The sequence below is a fragment of the Stenella coeruleoalba genome (genome assembly GCF_951394435.1).
Source record: "Stenella coeruleoalba genome assembly, chromosome: 11".
NCBI lineage: Eukaryota > Metazoa > Chordata > Mammalia > Artiodactyla > Delphinidae > Stenella > Stenella coeruleoalba.
In genome coordinates, this window is record NC_137157.1 from 53,635,559 (window position 1) to 53,653,892 (window position 18,334).

At 36.1% G+C, this 18,334-nt stretch overlaps 1 protein-coding gene across 4 annotated transcripts in view; it reads right to left on the reverse strand.

Moving 5' to 3' along the window:
- USP15 (ubiquitin specific peptidase 15) overlaps window positions 1-18,334 on the reverse strand; it is a 128,131-nt gene that overhangs the window by 94,141 nt on the left and 15,656 nt on the right. For 3 of the 4 annotated variants that reach the window (XM_079936336.1, XM_079936335.1, XM_079936339.1), the window contains exons 2-3: window positions 14,449-14,576; window positions 4,841-4,971 (exon numbers count right to left, since the gene is read on the reverse strand). In XM_079936336.1, the coding sequence (XP_079792462.1) occupies window positions 4,841-4,971; window positions 14,449-14,576 (259 nt within the window). Of the gene's footprint in view, window positions 1-893; window positions 3,382-4,840; window positions 4,972-14,448; window positions 14,577-18,334 lie in introns of those variants that run through there. The other variant, XM_079936340.1, reaches the window with a different exon arrangement.

Here is an 18,334-nt window from a genome sequence, read left to right on the forward strand (position 1 = left end):
TTTGTTTATCTTCTCATAAGAACCAGCTTTTAGTTTTATTGATCTTTGCTACTGTTTCCTTCATTTCTTTTTCTTTTTATTTCTGATCTTTATCATTTCTTTCCTTCTGCTAACTTTGAGGTTTTTTGTTCTTCTTTCTGTATTTGGTTTAGGTGCAAGATTAGGTTGTTTATTCGAGATGTTTCCTGTTTATTAAGGTAGGATTGTATTGCTATAAACTTCCCTCTTAGAACTGCCTTTGCTGCATCCCATAGGTTTTGGGTCGTCATGTCTGCATTGTCATTTGTTTCTAGGTATTTTTTTATTTCCTCTTTGATTTCTTTAGTGATTACTTCGTTATTAAGTGGTGTGTTGTTTACCTTCCATGTGTTTGTATTTTTTACAAATCTTTTCCTGTAATTGATATCTAGTCTCATAGCGTTGTGGTCAGAAAAGATACTTGATACAATTTCAATTTTCTTAAATTTACCAAGGCTTGATTTGTGACCCAAGATATGATCTATCCTGGAGAATGTTCCATGAGCACTTGAGAAAATGTGTATTCTGTTGTTTTTGATGGAATGTCCTATAAATATCAATTAAGTCCATCTTGTTTAATGTATCATTTAAAGCTTGTGTTTCCTTATTTATTTTCATTTTGGATGATCTGTGCATTGGCGAAAGTGGGGTGTTAAAGTCCCCTACTGTGAATGTGTTACTGTTGATTTCCCCTTTTATGGCTGTTAGTATTTGCCTCATGGTTTGAGGTGCTCCTATGTTGGGTGCATAAATATTTACAATTGTTATATCTTCTTGGATCAATCCCTGGATCATTATGTAGTGTCCTTCTTTGTCTCTTCTAATAGTCTTTGTTTTAAAGTCTATTTTGTCTGATATGAGAATTGCTACTCCAGCTTTCTTTTGGTTTCCATTTGCATGGAATATCTTTTTCCATCCCCTCACTTTCAGTCTGTATGTGTCTCTAGGTCTGAAGTGGGTCTCTTGTAGACAGCATATGTATGGGTCTTGTTTTTGTATCCATTCAGCCACTCTGTGTCTTTTGGTGGGAGCATTTAATCCATTTACATTTAAGGTAATTGTCAATATGTATGTTCCTATTCCCATTTTCTTAACTGTTTTTGGTTTGTTATTGTAGGTCTTTTCCTTCTCTTGTGTTTCTTGCTTAGAGAAGATCTTTTACATTTGTTTTAAAGCTGGGTTGGTGGTGCAGAACTCTCTCAGCTTTTGCTTGTCTGTAAAGGTTTTAATTTCTCCATCAAATCTGAATGACATTCTTGCTGGGTAGAGTAATCTTGGTTGTATGTTTTTCTCCTTCATCACTTTAAATATGGCCTGCCAGTCCCTTCTGGCTTGGAGTTTCTGCTGAAAGATCAGCTGTTAACCTTATGGGGATTCCCTTGTGTGTTATTTGTTGTTTTTCGCTTGCTGCTTTTAATATGTTTTCTTTGTATTTAATTTTTGACAGTTTGATTAATATGTGTCTTGGTGTGTTTCTCCTTGGGTTCATCCTGTATAGGACTCTCTGTGCTTCCTGGACTTGATTAACTATTTCCTTTCCCATATTAGGGAAGTTTTCAACTATAATCTCTTCAAATATTTTCTCAGTCCCTTTCTTTTTCTCTTCTTCTTCTGGAACCCCTATAATTCGAATGTTGGTGCGTTTGATGTTGTCCCAGAGGTCTCTGAGACTGTCCTCAGTTCTTTTCATTCTTTTTTCTTTATTCTGCTCTGCAGTAGTTATTTCCACTATTTTATCTTCCAGGTCACTTATTCGTTCTTCTGCCTCAGTTATTCTGCTACTGATCCCTTCTAGAGTATTTTTAATTTCATTTATTGTGTTGTTCATTGTTGCTTGTTTCATCTTTAGTTCTTCTAGGTCCTTGTTAAACGTTTCTTGCATTTTGTCTATTGTATTTCCAAGATTTTGGATCATCTTTACTATCATTATTCTGAATTCTTTTTCAGGTAGACTGTCTATTTCTTTGTTAGGTCTGGTGTGTTTTTATCTTGCTCCTTCATCTGCTGTGTGATTTCCTGTCTTCTCACTTTGCTTCTCTTACTGTGTTTGGGGTCTCCTTTTAGCAGGCTGCAGGTTCGTAGTTCCCGTTGTTTTTGGTGTCTGTCCCCAGTGGCTAAAGTTGGTTCAGTGGGTTGTGTTGGCTTCCTGGTGGAGGGGACTAGTGCCTGTGTTCTGGTGGATAAGACTGGATCTTGTCTTTCTGGTGGGCAGGTCCACATCTGGTGGTGTGTTTTGGGGTGTCTGTGGCCTTATTATGATTTTAGGCAGCCTCTCTGCTAATGGGTGGGGTTGTGTTCCTGCCTTGCTAATTGTTTGCTATAGGGTGTCCAGCACTGTAGCTTGCTGGTCATTGAGTGAAGCTGGGTGTTGGTGTTGAGATGGAGATCTCTGGGAGATTTTCGCCGTTTGATATTATGTGGAGCTGGGAGGTCTCTTGTGGACCAGTGTCCTGAAGTTGGCTCTCCCACCTCAGAGGCACAGCACTGACTCCTGGCTGCAGCACCAAAAGCCTTTCATCCACACGGGTCAGAATAAAAGGGAGAAAAAGTAGAAAGTAAGAAAGAAAGAAAGAGGATAAAATAAAATAAAGTAAGGTAAAATAATATAAAGTTATTAAAATAAAAAATTATTAAGAAAAAATGTTTTTTAAAAAGTAAAAAAAACAAAACACTGATGGATAGAACCCTAGGACAAATGGTGAAAGCAAAGCTATACAGACAAAATCTCACACAGAAGCATACACATACACACTCACAAAAAGAGGAAAAGCGGAAAAAAAATCATAAATCTTGCTCTCAACGTCCACCTCCTCAATTTGGGATGATTCGTTGTCTGTTCATGCATTCCACAGACGCAGGGTACATCAAGTTGATTGTGGATATTTAACCCTCTGCCCCTGAGGCTGCTGGGAGAGATTTCCCTTTCTCTTCTTTGCTCGCACAGCTCCCGGGGCTCAGCTTTGGATTTGGCCCTGCCTCTGCGTGTAAGTCACCTGAGGGCGTCTGTTCTTCGCTCAGACAGGACGGGGTTAAAGGAGCCGCTGATTCGGGGGCTCCGGCTCACTCAGGCCGGGGGGAGGGAGGGGTATGGAGTGTGGGGCAAGCCTGCGGCGGCAGAGGACAGTGTGACGTTGCACCAGCCTGAGGCGCGCCGTGTATTCTCCCGGGGAAGTTGTGGCAGTGGCGGGCTGCACAGGCTCCCCGGAAGGGAGGTGGGGATAGTGACCTGTGCTCACACATAGGCTTCTTGGTGGCGGCAGCAGCAGCCTTAGCGTCTCATGCCCGTCTCTGGGGTCCGCGCTGTTAGCCGCGGCTTGCGCCCGTCTCTGGAGCTCCTTTAAGCAGCGCTCTTAATCCCCTCTCCTCGCGCACCAGGAAACAAAGAGGGAAGAAACCACACTAAAGTTTGCAAATTATTTTACAAGTTGAGTCAATTCTAACTATCTTATTAAAAATAAATATATAGTCTCCTAACAGACTTCTTAAACTTTTTTTTTCTCCCTGTATGAATTCTTCATGATTCTTTATCTTCTTTAACTTGCTTATCAGACACAGATTTCAAGAAATGCCAGTAAGCCCTCTTTCAAGAAGAAATGCAAATGGAGTCCACAGTTGACCTGTTTACTGTACTATATGATATGCTACACTTATTAAGAAAAAAAAAAGTATGTCATTCAGGTTGAATTAATACAGTTTAACACATTTGAAGATACTCCAGACATATTACAGATTTTCCTTTATCCCAGGAATGAAGGTCTTCTTCTACATAGTTTTACAGCTGAGTAGTTTATCCTTCAAATAGTCAAAACACTCAATTCTCCAGCAATTATAGATAGAAATGATAGGCCATTACATATATATATAAATATATATAATTTATGGCTAGCATTCTTAGAAAATATGAATCTTAACTTTGAAATGGCTATAAGGAAAGACTGAGTGAAGTTAAGGAACAGAATTAAACTACACTAAACTAAATCAAAGGCACATTCACATTCTATTTAGAAAACGAAATTCAATTCTATACCTAAACCATAGATACACAAATATAAACTGTTAATATATTAACTTTGTAGGATCAGTTGCAAATAAATCCAAATATGGTTTGGACTATCAGAGGTTTATACCCTTGTGTTACATAATTCGGGTTTTTAATCGTTTTTATGTAGAAATAAAAAATCAGATAAATAATTCTGCTCCACCCAAATACACTATCAAATACTTGTGTAAGGCTGACAGATCTACTTTAAGCAGTTGGTATTATTCTACTATGGTGATACTGATACTTTCATAAATGAATTTTTAGTTAGTCAAAAAATTTAAAAAGTGGGTCATTTTTAATTTTTCTAGACTGTAAGTGTAAAACTTAAAATAGGGATAAGAAAAATATCTGCATTTTCAAGTTTTAAGAAAATTGTATGCTGTACAATATTTCTTCTACTTTTAGTTTCTTCATTATTTAAAAAAAGTTTTTCTTTTTAATCAGAAAAAAAAGTCAGAGTCAGGCTACTTAAGTACGTAAACTCATGTGGCTTTCTGAAAGACCCTGCACCTCTCTACCTCTGTCCTCATTTCCTCATCTATAAAATGGGGATAATACTTACCTCAGAATTTTTTATGAGGATTAAACTAGTTAATGATGTATATGATGTGCTTATAACAGTGGCTAGCATATAGTAAACCCTCTATGTGTGTTAGTGTACAGTAACATTCTGATGGTCTTTTTCTCCAAGATAATTGAGGAGGCTTCATTAGTCACTGAAATTAACAAGAAAATGTGAACTAAGAAAAATATTTTTATTCAGTTATTCTTAATATGTACCTTCCGTGCTATTGGTTCCTGACCTTCCATCAATGTGTACCAGCTGACAAGTTTATTCCAGCCCTCAGTTGGCAACAGTATGTAATCCAATTCATCAATAAGATGCTCCTTAAGTGACTGGGCATCACCATCTACAAAAGGAAAAATAAACTCAATACATAAAAAGAAACAATACTACATAACTCTAAATACTTTGGTTGTACACATTAAAAATTACTTAAATTCATGGAGACTAACTCAGGTATTTAAATAATGAGTTTTGAAGAAAGCTCTGAAGAGGTTCACATCTAAGTCTACATATTCCAAAATAAACTGTTGCTTTACAAAGTTTCAATGTGTACCAGGCAACCAACAGTGTTAAAAAAAATAATTTTTCTTTTATTGGGCTCTTAAAAAAAATACTAAAGTGTAACTGTTAGCCAAAGGATCTGAATGAAGACTGTTTCCCAAATATTTTAAGTATCAGAGATTCCTCACATGGTAATAGTGATCGTTCTAGCATTAGCTGATGAAGAAAATTCAGAAGCAAATCAATAACCTTTAACAATGATGCCAAAGCACATGGGCTGGGAACCATGACGGAAATTACAAAAGGGCATCTCATTACTCCAGAGGGCCCATGATCTAGATTCCTCCACAGATCTAAAGTAGAGGTAGTTGTTCAGATATGGTTCTAATTCTATGATCCATTTTCAAAATTCCAGTTGAACTAGAAATGTAGTATAGGACAGGCCAGAGATAGATATCTATTTTAGATCAAAAAATATATTCAAGGAAATTGAGTAACTTGCCCCAAATCATTCAGAAAATTGCAGGTACTATGAAAGGTATTATTATGGAAAACCCTTTTATCTCAGTTGATTTTCAGAACAATATTATGAAGTAGATAGCTACATTTTACTTAGTAAATAGATTCAGATATTGATTAACTTGCCCAAGTTCACATATAGAAAACTGTAGAGACTGGACTCAAACATGTATCTGTTTATGCTAATATCCATTTTCTTTCCACTGTAACAGACTACTTTGAAGTAAGTTTAGGAAAAGAAAAAAAGTTTAAAAATTAAGATTTCTATGCTATTCTCCACAATAATTCAAGATTTTGAGTAAATGATTTTATTATGTAACAAAATCCAAATAGTAATTTATATCTAGTGGATAAAATAAAATGATCAATTTTTGGATCATTTTTTTAGGAGGAGAACACCCCTAAACACAGAACCCCTAATTTTTGTTACTTCTGTGCTTATTGATATAAAATTGATATACAACAAACTGTTGCAGATTTAAGGTGTAAAATTTGATAAGTTCTGACATATCACTACAAGTGTGTAACCATCATCACCAAAACGATGAAGAGATCTATCAGTATCCCCCCCACACCAAAGGTTTCCCTGTAGCGCTTTTTTGTAATCTCTTCTTGTCCGTCCAGGTCTACTGTCCTGTCCCCTGAAAACCACTTATCTGTACTTTGCAAGTGTAGACTAATTTGCATTTTCTACAATACTATATAAAAAATAGTATGTACTGCTTTGTTTGGCTTTATTTATGCTGCATCATTATCTTGAAATCCGTCCATGTTTTTATGTATCAATAGTTCATTCCTTTTAATTGCTGAGTAGGATTTCATTATATGGGTATTCTATAATTTGTTTATCCATTCAGCTGTTGATGGGCATTTTGGATTGTTTCTAATTTTCTCTACTACAAATAACAGTGATGTGATCACTCATGTACAAGTTTTCATATGTAGAATGGTTGGTTCCTATGGTAAATGTATGTGTAGCTTTTTAAGAAATTATAAGGCTACTTCATTCCCAAAAACAGCGTATGAAAGTTCTACTTGCTCCACATCCTTGTCAATACTTGGTATGGGCTCATCTTTTAAATTTTAATCATTTTAACACATGTATAGTAGGACCTCATTGTGGTTTTAATCTTCATTTTTCTAATGACAATTGACGTTGAGTATATTTACACGTGCTTTTTTTCCTTTAAATTTTTATTTATTTTTGGCTGTGCGTGGGCTTTCTCTAGTTGTGGCGAGCCGGGGCTACTCTTCATTGTGGTGTGTGGCTTCTCATTGCGGTGGCTTCTCTTGTTGTGGAGCACGGGCTCTAGGTGTGCAGGCTTCAGTAGTTGTGGCACACAGGCTCAGCAGTTGCAGCTTGCGGGCTCTAGAGTGCAAGCTCAGTAGTTGTGGCACACGGGTTTAGTTGCTCCATGGCATGTGGGATCTTCCTGGACCAGGAATCGAACCTGTGTCACCTGCATTGGCAGGCAGATTCTTATCCACTGCGCCACCAGGGAAGTCCCACATGTGCTTTTTGAAAACACTATCTTCTTCGGTGAGGCATCTGTTCAAACCTTTTGTCTACTTTTTCCACTGGGCTTTATGGAATTGCTTATTCTGCATATAAATATTTTATCAGCGAGGTGATTTGCAAATATTTTCTCCCACATTGTGCTTTATTGTTTCATTCTCTGAACAGTGTCATTTGAAGCGTTTGTTAATGATGAAATACAAGCCAACAATTTTTTTCTTTTATCAACTGTGCTTTTTAAATTCATATTTAAGAAAACTTTGCCTAACACAGTGTCACAAAATTTTTCTCCTATTTTTTTTATAGTTTTGGTTTTTACATATAGCTCTACGGTCTGTTTTGAGTTAATTTTGTATATGGTGCCAGGTATAGATCAAAGTTCACCTGTTTCTGGCAAATAGATAATGCTCAAGCAGCATTTGTTTAAAAGACTATCTTCACTCCATTTGTTTAAAAGACTATCTTCTCTCCTTACAACTTTCTGTAAAATCAATTGGCCATATATATGTGTGGATCTACTTCTGGATTCTCTAATCTGTTCAACTGATTCTTACCTCACACCATATACAAATATTAACTTAAAATTGATCAAAGACATAAATATAACAGCCCAAACTATAAAACTCTTAGAAAAAAACATAAGTTTTTTCTGATCTTGGATTAGGTGATGCTTTCTGACACCCAAATCACAAGCAACCAAATGAAAAAAACAGATAAATTGGACTTCATCAAAATTAATTTGCGCTTTAGAGGCACCATCAAGAAAGTAAAAGACAATCCACAGGTTAGGAGACAATTTTTGGAAATCATATGTCTGATAAGGGACTAGTATTCAGAATACATAAACAACTCTTAGAACATAATAAGTAGACAAATAACCCAATTAAAAAATGGGCACAGGATCTGAATAGACATTTCTCCAAAAAAGATATAAGCAGCACAGACAAGATACTTAACATCATTAATCACTAGGGAAATACAAATCAAAATAACAATAGATACCACTTCATATGCATTAGGATGGCTACAATAAACGAACAATGACAAGCGTTGGCATGATGTGGAGAAACTGGTACCCTACTTCTTGCTGGTGGGAATGTAAAATGGTGCAACTATTTTGGAAAAGTCTAGCAATTCTTCAAATAGTTAAACACAGAGTTACTATATGACCTAGTAATCCCATGCTTAGGTATAGATCCATGAGAAATTAAAATATAAATCTACACAAATATTTGTATGTGAATGCTCAGAGCAACATAATTCGTAATAGCCAGAAAGTGAAAACAACCCAAATGTCCATCAATTGATGAATGGATAAATTAAATGTGGCTTATCTCCATACAATGGAAAATTACTCATCCATAAAAAGAAATGAAGTACTGATTCATGCTACATGAAGACACTTTAAAATTCTGTGCTAAGGGAAAGAGGTCAAACGGTAAGGCCACATATTGTATGATTCCATTTAGATGAAATGTCCCTAAAAGGCGAATCCATAGAGACAGAAGTATACTAGTGATTGCCTATGGCTGGGTCTTGAGTGGGGATGGAGAGTGTCTGCTCATGGATACGAAGTTTCTTTCTGGGGTTACGAAAATTTTGTGGAATTAGACGGTGGTGATGGTTGTAAAACTTTGTGAATATACTAAAAAACAGTGAATCACAGAATTTAAAAGGATGAATTCTATGGTATGTAAATTGTGTCTCATTTTTAAATGAGAGAAAAAAACCTACTAGGAATGTGATTTGGAATTGTGTTGAATCTGTAGATTGAGTGGGGGAATTTAACAATATTGAGTTTTCTGATCCACTAACATAATTTCTGTCTTTATTTAGGTTTTATTTATCTCAGCAATGTCTTATAGTTTTTAGTTTACATGTCTTGCACATGTTATCAGATTTATCTGTATTTTATATTTTTGGTGCCACTATAAAATGTACTTTTAAAATTTCAATTCATGTTAGTTCATTTTTAGTGTACAAAAATACAATTGGTTTTTGAATAATGATCTTGTATTCTAAAGGCTAATCTCATTTATTAGTTCTAGAAGTTTTCTTTTTATAGATTCCATTAAATTTTCTACATAGACATAGGTGTATGTGAATAAAGGAAGATTTATTACTTCTTCTGATACAAGCTGTATGCCTTTTAACTCTTCTTCTTGCCTTATTACACTGCCTAGGCCCTCTAGTACAATCTTGGCTTGAAGAGCTGAGAGTAGACATCCTTGCTTTTTCCTGATTTTAGAGGGAGAGGACTCAGTCTTTCACTGTTGAGTATGTCTTCTGTAGGTTTTCCACAGATGTCCATTATGAGGTTGAGGGAGTTTCCTTGTATTTTACTCTTTTGTTTTATATGATATATTATCTTTGTAATATTTATTTCTCTATTTATACTTAATGTTTATTTCTCTATATATCCTCTTTATTGTTGGACTTGATTTACTAAAATATTGTTAATAATTGATTTATCTATGCTCATGAGGGATAATGGTCTAGAATTTTTTCTCTTGAAATGTCTCTGCCAGATTTTGGTATCAAGGTAATGACGGTTTCATAGCATGTATTGGGATGTATTCTCTCCCAATTTTCTAGAAGAGCTTTTGTTATTCAGGGCTATTCAGAGAATCCATTCCTTTGGAATGAGCTTTGGTAGTTTTCATCTTTCAAGAAATTTGTCTTTTTCATCTCATTTGTTGAATTTAATGGCATAAAGTTCATAATATTCTTTTATTCTCCTTTTGCTGTTTGTAGATTTCTGTATTGATGTTACCTCTCTTGTTCCTGATATTGGTAGTTGTGTCTTTTCCCTTTTTCTGGTGATCAAACTAGGTATTTATAAATTTTATTATCTTCACAAAGAACCAGTTTTTGGTTTCATTGATTTTCTCTATTTTTCTATTTTCTCTTTATTTCTGTTCAGAACTTATTAGTAGTTCCTTTCTTCTGCTTGATTTAGGTTTAATTTGTTCTTACTTTTAGTTTGAGTCAGAAACCAAGGTGAAAGATTTCAGACCTTTCTTTTCTTTATAGATGTTAAGGGCTATAAATTACCCCCCCACATACTATTTAGCTACCTTCCACAAATTTTGATATGTTATGTTTTCACTTTCATTTAGGTAAAAATACTTGCTAATTTCCCCTTTGAGTTCTTTTTGACCCATGGCTTATGCAGAAGTATGTTAGTCTCCAAACATCTGAAGATGTTCCAACTGTCTGTTATTAACTTCTTATTTATTCCACTGTAGTAAGAAAACATATTTCATATGATTTAAATCCTTGTAACTTTATTTATTTATTTTAAATTTATTTATTTATTTTTGGCTGCGTTGGGTCTTCGTTGCTGCACGTGGGCTTTCTCTAGTTGCGGTGAGCTGGGGCTACTCTTCGTTGCAGTGCACGGGCTTCTCATTGTGGTGGCTTCTCCTGTTGTGGAGCATGGGCTCTAGGCGCGTGGGCTTCAGTAGTTGTGGCACACAGGCTTCAGTAGTTGTGGCTCACAGGCTCTAGACCACAGGCTCAGTAGTTGTGGTGCATGGGCTTAGTTGCTCCGTGGCATGTGGGATCTTCCTGGACCAGGGCTCAAACCCGTGTCCCCTGCATTGGCAGGCGGATTCCTAACCACTGCACCACCAGGGAAGCCCCCTTCTACATTATTGAGACAGGTTTTATGGCCCAGAATATAGTCTATCTAAATGCTTCATGTGTACACCTAAAAAGAATTTTCATTGTGCTGTTATTCAGTGGAATATTCTATAAATGTCAATTAGGACAGGTACGTTGATTTATTTCATTACTACTTTTCTGTCTACACATTTTCTATCACTTATGGAGAGAAGAATATTGAAATATCCATTATATAATTGTGGATATTTTTCTATTTCTCCTTGCAGTTCTATCAGTTTTTGCTTCATATATTTTCAAGTTATGCCATTAGCTGGGTATATATTTAGGATTATTATGTTTTCTTAACAAATTGTCCTGGCCCATTTATGATCATGAAATGAACTTTTATCCCTGGTAATGTTCTCCATTCTAAAACTTAACGTCTAACATTAATATGGCCATTCCAGCTTTCTTTTGATTAGTGTTAGTATGTGTATTAGTTTTCTATTGCTACATAACAAATAACCATAGTAGTTTAAAACAACACCCATTTATTATCTCACAGTTTTATGGGTCAGAAGTTCAGATGGGCTCAACTGGGTTTTCTACTTAGGGTCTTACAAGGAAGAAATCAAGATGTCACCAGGCTGGTCTCCTATCTGAAGGCTCTGGGGAAGAACCTACTTCCAAGTCCATTCAGACTGTTGGCAGAATTCAGTTCCTCATGGCTACAGTTATGAGGTCCCTGTTTCCTTGCTAGCTGTGGGCCCAATGACTCTCTTTGTTCCTAGAGGATGCCTGTCTTCCTTCTCACGTAGTCCCCTCCATTTTCAAACCAGCAATGAGTCCTTCTCATGCTTTGAATCCTCACTTCTACAGCTACCAGCCAGAGAAAACTCTGCTTTTAAAGGGCATGCACGATTAGATAAAGCTCACTGGGATAATCTCCCTTTTGTCATATAATATAAATAATCACAGGAATGATATCCTATTCTCAGGTTCCACTCACACTCAAAAAGGAGATGATTATGTAAGAGGAGGGTCACTGGAGGTCAGTCTTACAATTTTTCAATCTCTTAATCTATTTGTATCTTTATATTTAAGGTGGGTTTCTAGTAGTATACAGTTGGGTCTTTTTTTTTAATGCAATCTTACAGTCTCTACTTCAAATTGGGATATTTACATTAAATACGACTGTTCATAGAGCTGGGTTTAAATCTACCATCTTACTATTCGTTTTGTATCTGTTTCATCTGTTCTTCGTTCTTTTCTGCTTAAAAAATATTTTTTTAAACATTGCTATTTCTCCTTAGTATGCATTGTATTTTTCTGTTTCTTTGCATTCCAGGTAATATTTGGTTGTATCCAAGAAATTACAAATTTTATCTTGTTGGATGCTGGATATTTTTTGTATTCCTACAAATACTCTTGTGTTCTGTTCTGAGATGCAGTTAAGTTACTTGGAAATAGTTTGATACTTTCAACTTAGAAGGATAAATTTTGCCCTTCTATAGAGGCAAACCCATTCTCTGCAGTCTACCCCGTGATTTATAAGGTTCTCCACTCTGGCTACTGTGAACACATTATTCCTGGACCTTTATGAGTGAAACGGAGGATACTCATCAGTTAGATCCATTAAACTATAACTGTAACCTGCCTTTACTGATCAAGCACACTTTAATTGTTTTTATAAAAACTTGCATGTCCTCCAAGCTTCGCATAACCTAAACAATAAGATAGTTGCCTGAGTTGTTTTTCAGGAACTTGAAATCAGCTGTGTTCAGTTCTAGGTGGAGCTAAGACTGGTTAAGACCACCGACTGTCCAACTGGGCTTGTGTGAGTGTCCGCTTGGTGACCTTTTGACATGAAAGGGCCAAAAACTCCACCCTCAGCACCTGCTAATGCCTCCATTTTCTGAACATGCATCCCACAGAGAAGCAAGTAGCTTAGTTGCACCTGCACAGAACGACTATTACCTCACTCTTTCCTTATCACCAATTACCTTTTCCCACGCTCCCCACACCTCAGACCACCCTGCTTCTTTGTTCCCATAAATACCCTGAGCCTCTTGCCATCAGGGAGGCAGATTTGAGATTTGTTCTCCCGACTCCTCACTTGGTTGCCTTATGAATAAACCCTTTCTCTGCTGCAAACCTTGGTATCTCAGAATTTGGCTTGCTGTGCATCTGGCAAATGAACCTGATTTGGTAACATGAACCTAAACGATTGTTCCTTCTAATGCTTTTTGTGTGTGTGTGTGTGTGTTATGTGGGCCTCTCACTGTTGTGGCCTCTCCCGTTGCGGAGCACAGGCTCTGGACGAGCAGGCTCAGCGGCCATGGCTCACGGGCCCAGCCGCTCCGTGGCATGTGGGATCTTCCCGGACCGGGGCACGAACCCGTGTCCCCTGCATCAGCAGGCAGACTCTCAACCACTGCGCCACCAGGGAAGCCCCCTTCTAATTCTTTTGGATGGTTCTTTCCTTGGCCTTGGGTAGCTTCCTCACATACATGCACTGGTCAACAGTCAGCTCTAGACTTATAAGAGAGCTTCTATAGATCTCTAGGACTCTCTCTCTCCTTGTGTGCTGCTCATTCCTCTCTGGTCCTCTGCCCTGAGAACTCTGGCTGCCTTGGTCTCCGTGGACTCCAAACTCTTTCCTCAACTAAGGGGGGTTGCCAGGCTTTGCGTGAGTTTCTCCTTCTGTGCCGTGTCTTGGAAACTCAGTGCAGTAAGCTGAGGAAATCATAGGGTTCACTTCATTTGTTTCATACCTCCAGGGATCACTGTTCTTTGTTGCCTGATGTCCAATGTTTTGAGAACCACTGTTTCATGTTTTTTGTCAGGGTTTTAGTTCATTCAAGTGGAAGGATAAGTCTAGTCCCTGTTATTCCATCCTGGCCAGAAATGGAAGTTCTGGTACTTATGTTTTATTTTCTTTAAATGTTATGCGAGTTTTAGAAGAGCTGGCAAGTAGTAAAGGTTGTAGAAGATTAATGAAAAAATCCAAGAATGTAACCATATACCACTGATCCCCAACTTAAAGAGAAAAGTCATGTGCCCATTAGCAAAATAATACACAGTACAGCATTTCCCCCAAACAATAAGATAGTGCTTTCTAATTTACATTCTAGGTTTAAACAATAATAAACCCTTACTAATCAGAAATGACAAACAGGATTTGTCATGATACAGAATATAACTAATTATAACAAAATAATCTGAATTCATTAGGTCAAATCTATAATACAGTCGGCCCTCTGTATCCATGGGTCCTGAATCTGCAGATTCAACCAACCCTGGACAGAAAATATTTGAGGGAAAAAAAAATTTCAGAAAGTTCCAAAAAGAAAAACTTGAATTTTCCGTGTACCAGCAACTATTTGCATAGCATTTATATTTTATTAGGTATTACAGATAACCTACAAATAATTTAAACTATATGGGAGGATACACAGATCATATGCAAATATTATGCCATTTTATATAAGGGGCTTGACCATCCATAGATTTTGGTATCTGAAAGGGGTCTTGGAATCAATCCCCGCATGGACACTGGGGGATGACTACACAAAGAAATTTCTAATTTACCAATTTATTTACATTAACATTTTCCATATTACTACAACATACTGAAACGAACACATTTACAACCTGACTGAAAGAAGGAAATAATACCTTTAAGAAGCCCAGAGTTATCAATGGGTCCAGGATATACATTTTGATCTCCCATCTGGTATTTGTCCCAACTGTCAAAGCCAACATATTTTTTCCACTGTTTGAACCAGCGACTATCGACTAGATACCTAAAAAAGAAGAGAAATCGGTAAAGGAAAATACCAGGAACTATAGGAATAGCAGAAAATCTGCCTATTTTTTATATTTTATTTTATATCAAAGTACATGTCTACTTCCAAGGATTACTGAGAATAACTATAATGTCACAGTAGTAGAAGAAAAATATTTCACTTGTATAAAGTATTATTTCTATTGTTCTGTAAAGTATCTGCTAAAGACAACTATTAACATATACAGGGCTTCCCTGGTGGCGCAGTGGTTGGGGGTCCGCCTGCCGATGCAGGGGGCGTGGGTTCGTGTCCCGGTCCGAGAGGATCCCACGTGCCGCGGAGCGGCTGGGACCGTGGGCCATGGCCACTGGGCCTGCGTGTCCAGAGCCTGTGCTCCGCGGCGGGAGAGTCCGCGCCAGTGAGAGGCCCACGTACCGCAAAAAAAACAAAAAACATATACATTAAAAAAAATCCTTAACAGCATTTAAAAAAAAATGAAATAGCTATTCAACAGAATATTTACCAACTGAACAAAAATTCAAATGGTAATTGTAAGAATCAGTCAAAATAAAATTTTAAATGCAACATGGTAAAATATAAATATGGAAAATGGTTCTTTTGTAAAAAGTATGTTAATTTTATATATTTAACTGTATCTTTTATGGGGTAAGGAAAGCAATTATTAAAGATTTCCAAGATTGATTTTAGTAATTATAATCAAAGCTTAAAAGAAACTTTAAAAATAATTAGCTTCTTTACCAACAAAAGTTAATAACAACAATACTGTCTCCAATTGTTTCTCATGCATTAGTAAAATCTGCTGGGGCAAGAAGGACTGGTTTTTAATTGATTTCAAAAGTGTGATACCAAGCACTATAATAAGCATTACTGAAACTATATTCATCTTACTTTCAAATACCTAAATTAGTTTCTCATCAGATGACCAGTGACAGAAAAAATAAAATAATGGTTCTCTAGCAAAGAAAGCATAAAAAATTATAAATCTGAAAAACTTTACGAATTGATTTATATTATACCTACTATGCTTTGCCACTGGTTCATAATTATTTTAAATTTTTTTCCAGAAATACCTTCCCCACACTTAACCAGGTTCAATCACAAACAAAAGCAAAAGTAGAGATTAACAAGATGTTTAAAGCCCACATGTATAACCAAGTTTTTTAGAAGAACATCATTCTAATATTTCTGTGCTTATAGCACTATACATATAGCACTATAGGAATGAAACACTACAGTTATGTTTGAAGCAAAGGCACCAACATAGCAAAACTCCACAATTCTTAAACAATATTCATCAGCAGTTTAATTCCCTAAAAGTGGGTAAGGCAGAATTATCTATACATGAGTATTCCAAACCCACTATCAGGGTTACACAATGGAAAGCCTCCAAATTGTAGATTTTGATATTTATGAGAAAATAAGAGTTGAAAAACTAAGTTTTAAGAAAACTCTGTTTCTAAGATAAATAAAATAGATTAGACTAGCAATGAATTTATATGTTAAATTGATAATAAAGAAAATTATACTTAATTGTATATCACCCACTAAAATTTTTTTAGACTCTTTCTCCCTTGCAATTTAAACAAGATATTCAGACATTCCATTTGCTTTCTTTGCAAATAAATGTCATACTAAGCGATCTTTCCCCTACTCCATTCATCTATTTTTCTATCATTGTGCCAATTTAATTGTCTTAATTACTTTTATATTGATATTATTTAGGGCACGTTCCCCCAGCTTCTTCTTGTTGCAAACTGTCTTAACTATCTTTGGCCATTTGCTATTCCCTATGAATTTTAGAATCAGTTAATCAAGTTCCACAAAAATCCCTATTAAGATTTTGATTAGAATTGTGCTGAACTTATAGATTAACAATAATACTATAATTTAAAATGTCATTTATAAAACTTACATTAAAAACTATTTGTGGAATACTGTCCAAGTTCTATTTATATTTACTTAAAAGATATTTCTAAAAGATGACGTTTTACCTCCCAAAGTATTTAATAAATTCTTTAGTTTTAGTGCAGGGTTGCATTGGGCAGAATTCATCTGCTGCCATAACATTTCTAGTTCAACTTTCTTTTTTAGATCTTGAACTGAGTGCTTTCTGTATAATGAAACCATTATGAGAGGAAACTCTCCCAATTGATGAAAATTCAGCTGTTTTTAACACTACCTTCAATTGAAAATGGTCACCATATTTCTATTACAGGCACCTATAACTTACTTGTAGAATGTTGTCATGAAACATGAGGGAAGTAGAAAAAACAGGAGCGTCTATTACTGAAATAATGTGTAGTTATAGATGCACCCTTGAAATTAGATGAACTGGACAAATAAATGAAAAAAATTATTTCAAGACATTTACACGGATTTGTTGTACTGTAAAAACTCTAATCGTAATCTATTAAGAATCTGCCCAAAACACAAGATTCCTTAATTTTAACTCATAAAAGACTCGAACAAAATCAATAATAGCTCACTAAGTGAATAATAGCTCACTAAGTGAACAAGGACTTGAATTTATTTTACATTCTCAACAGCACTCTTAATCCTTGATATGCTATTAGGGTCCAGATGCACCCAACTTTAGCTTCTGAGTTTCTCTTTTGAATAGTTATAACTATTTGTAAAGATTAATACTTCGTGGCTTTTATTCTTGAAATATCAGTCTTTACAAATAGTTATAACTGATTTTAACATGAAGTCTAAAATGCTTAACATTGCCTAATAGGTCTTGCATGATCTGATCTGCTCCTACTTACCTCTCCAGTCTTAACTGGTACCATTTTTCTTTGTGCTGAGATCTAGTTCCTGGACACACTTTTTTCTGCCTCATGGCTCCTTCTGCCTCAAATATTCTCCTACTGCTCTCAACACCTAGTTAACTCTTATCATCTTTCAGATAGTTTAACCATCACTTTCTCAGGGAATCCTTCCAAAAGCTTCTCCCCATTTCCTCTTAGTTTGGAAAAGGAAAAACAAGATGGCAATCTCAGTCTACTAGATCTCAAGACTCTTTATTAACTAACAGGGATTACTTTTAATAATAACAAAATAACTAACATTTGAGCTTTACTCTTGGGCCAGGCACATACTTCTAAGCACTTTAATATATTGGCTCATTTACTCCTTTAACTACCCAATGAGGTAGGCACTATTATAATTTCATAGGCACACAGAAATTAACTTGCCCAAGGTTACAAAGTTAGTGCCAGACCTGTGATTAAGCAAATGTGTTATTAGCATAGGGAGAAGTGGAAAGACCAATGAAAATAGCACAAAGAAACAAGAACCAGGCTCAAATATATGTGGAACTATGCTGCATGCTAAAATCATTACAAACCAGTGTAGAAAGATCTGGCTATATATACGGGAAAAATTAATTAAGAGCTCTATACCTCACATATGTAGTCAGTTCTATTCAAAAAAGCTTCTTACGAAAGCCTGAATGTGTTCAACATGATTGATATACAAGGGAACAGTAACACAGATTCAGTGCATGCTTAAGCACTACTTCACCCATAAGCAGTGCGAGGACTAGGGTGAGGCAAGTGAGATCCTAGGGACCCTAACAGGGAGTGCTTCCTTAAATTTTACACCCTAGGTGCCTTGCTTGTCTCACCCTCATCCTAACTGAAACAAACACTAGATATATGTGGAAAATTTCCCAGCTACACTGAGCGGCACAGGTATGCACAAAACATACATTTTAAACATCTACTTACATTCACCATGTGTGTTATGAACCA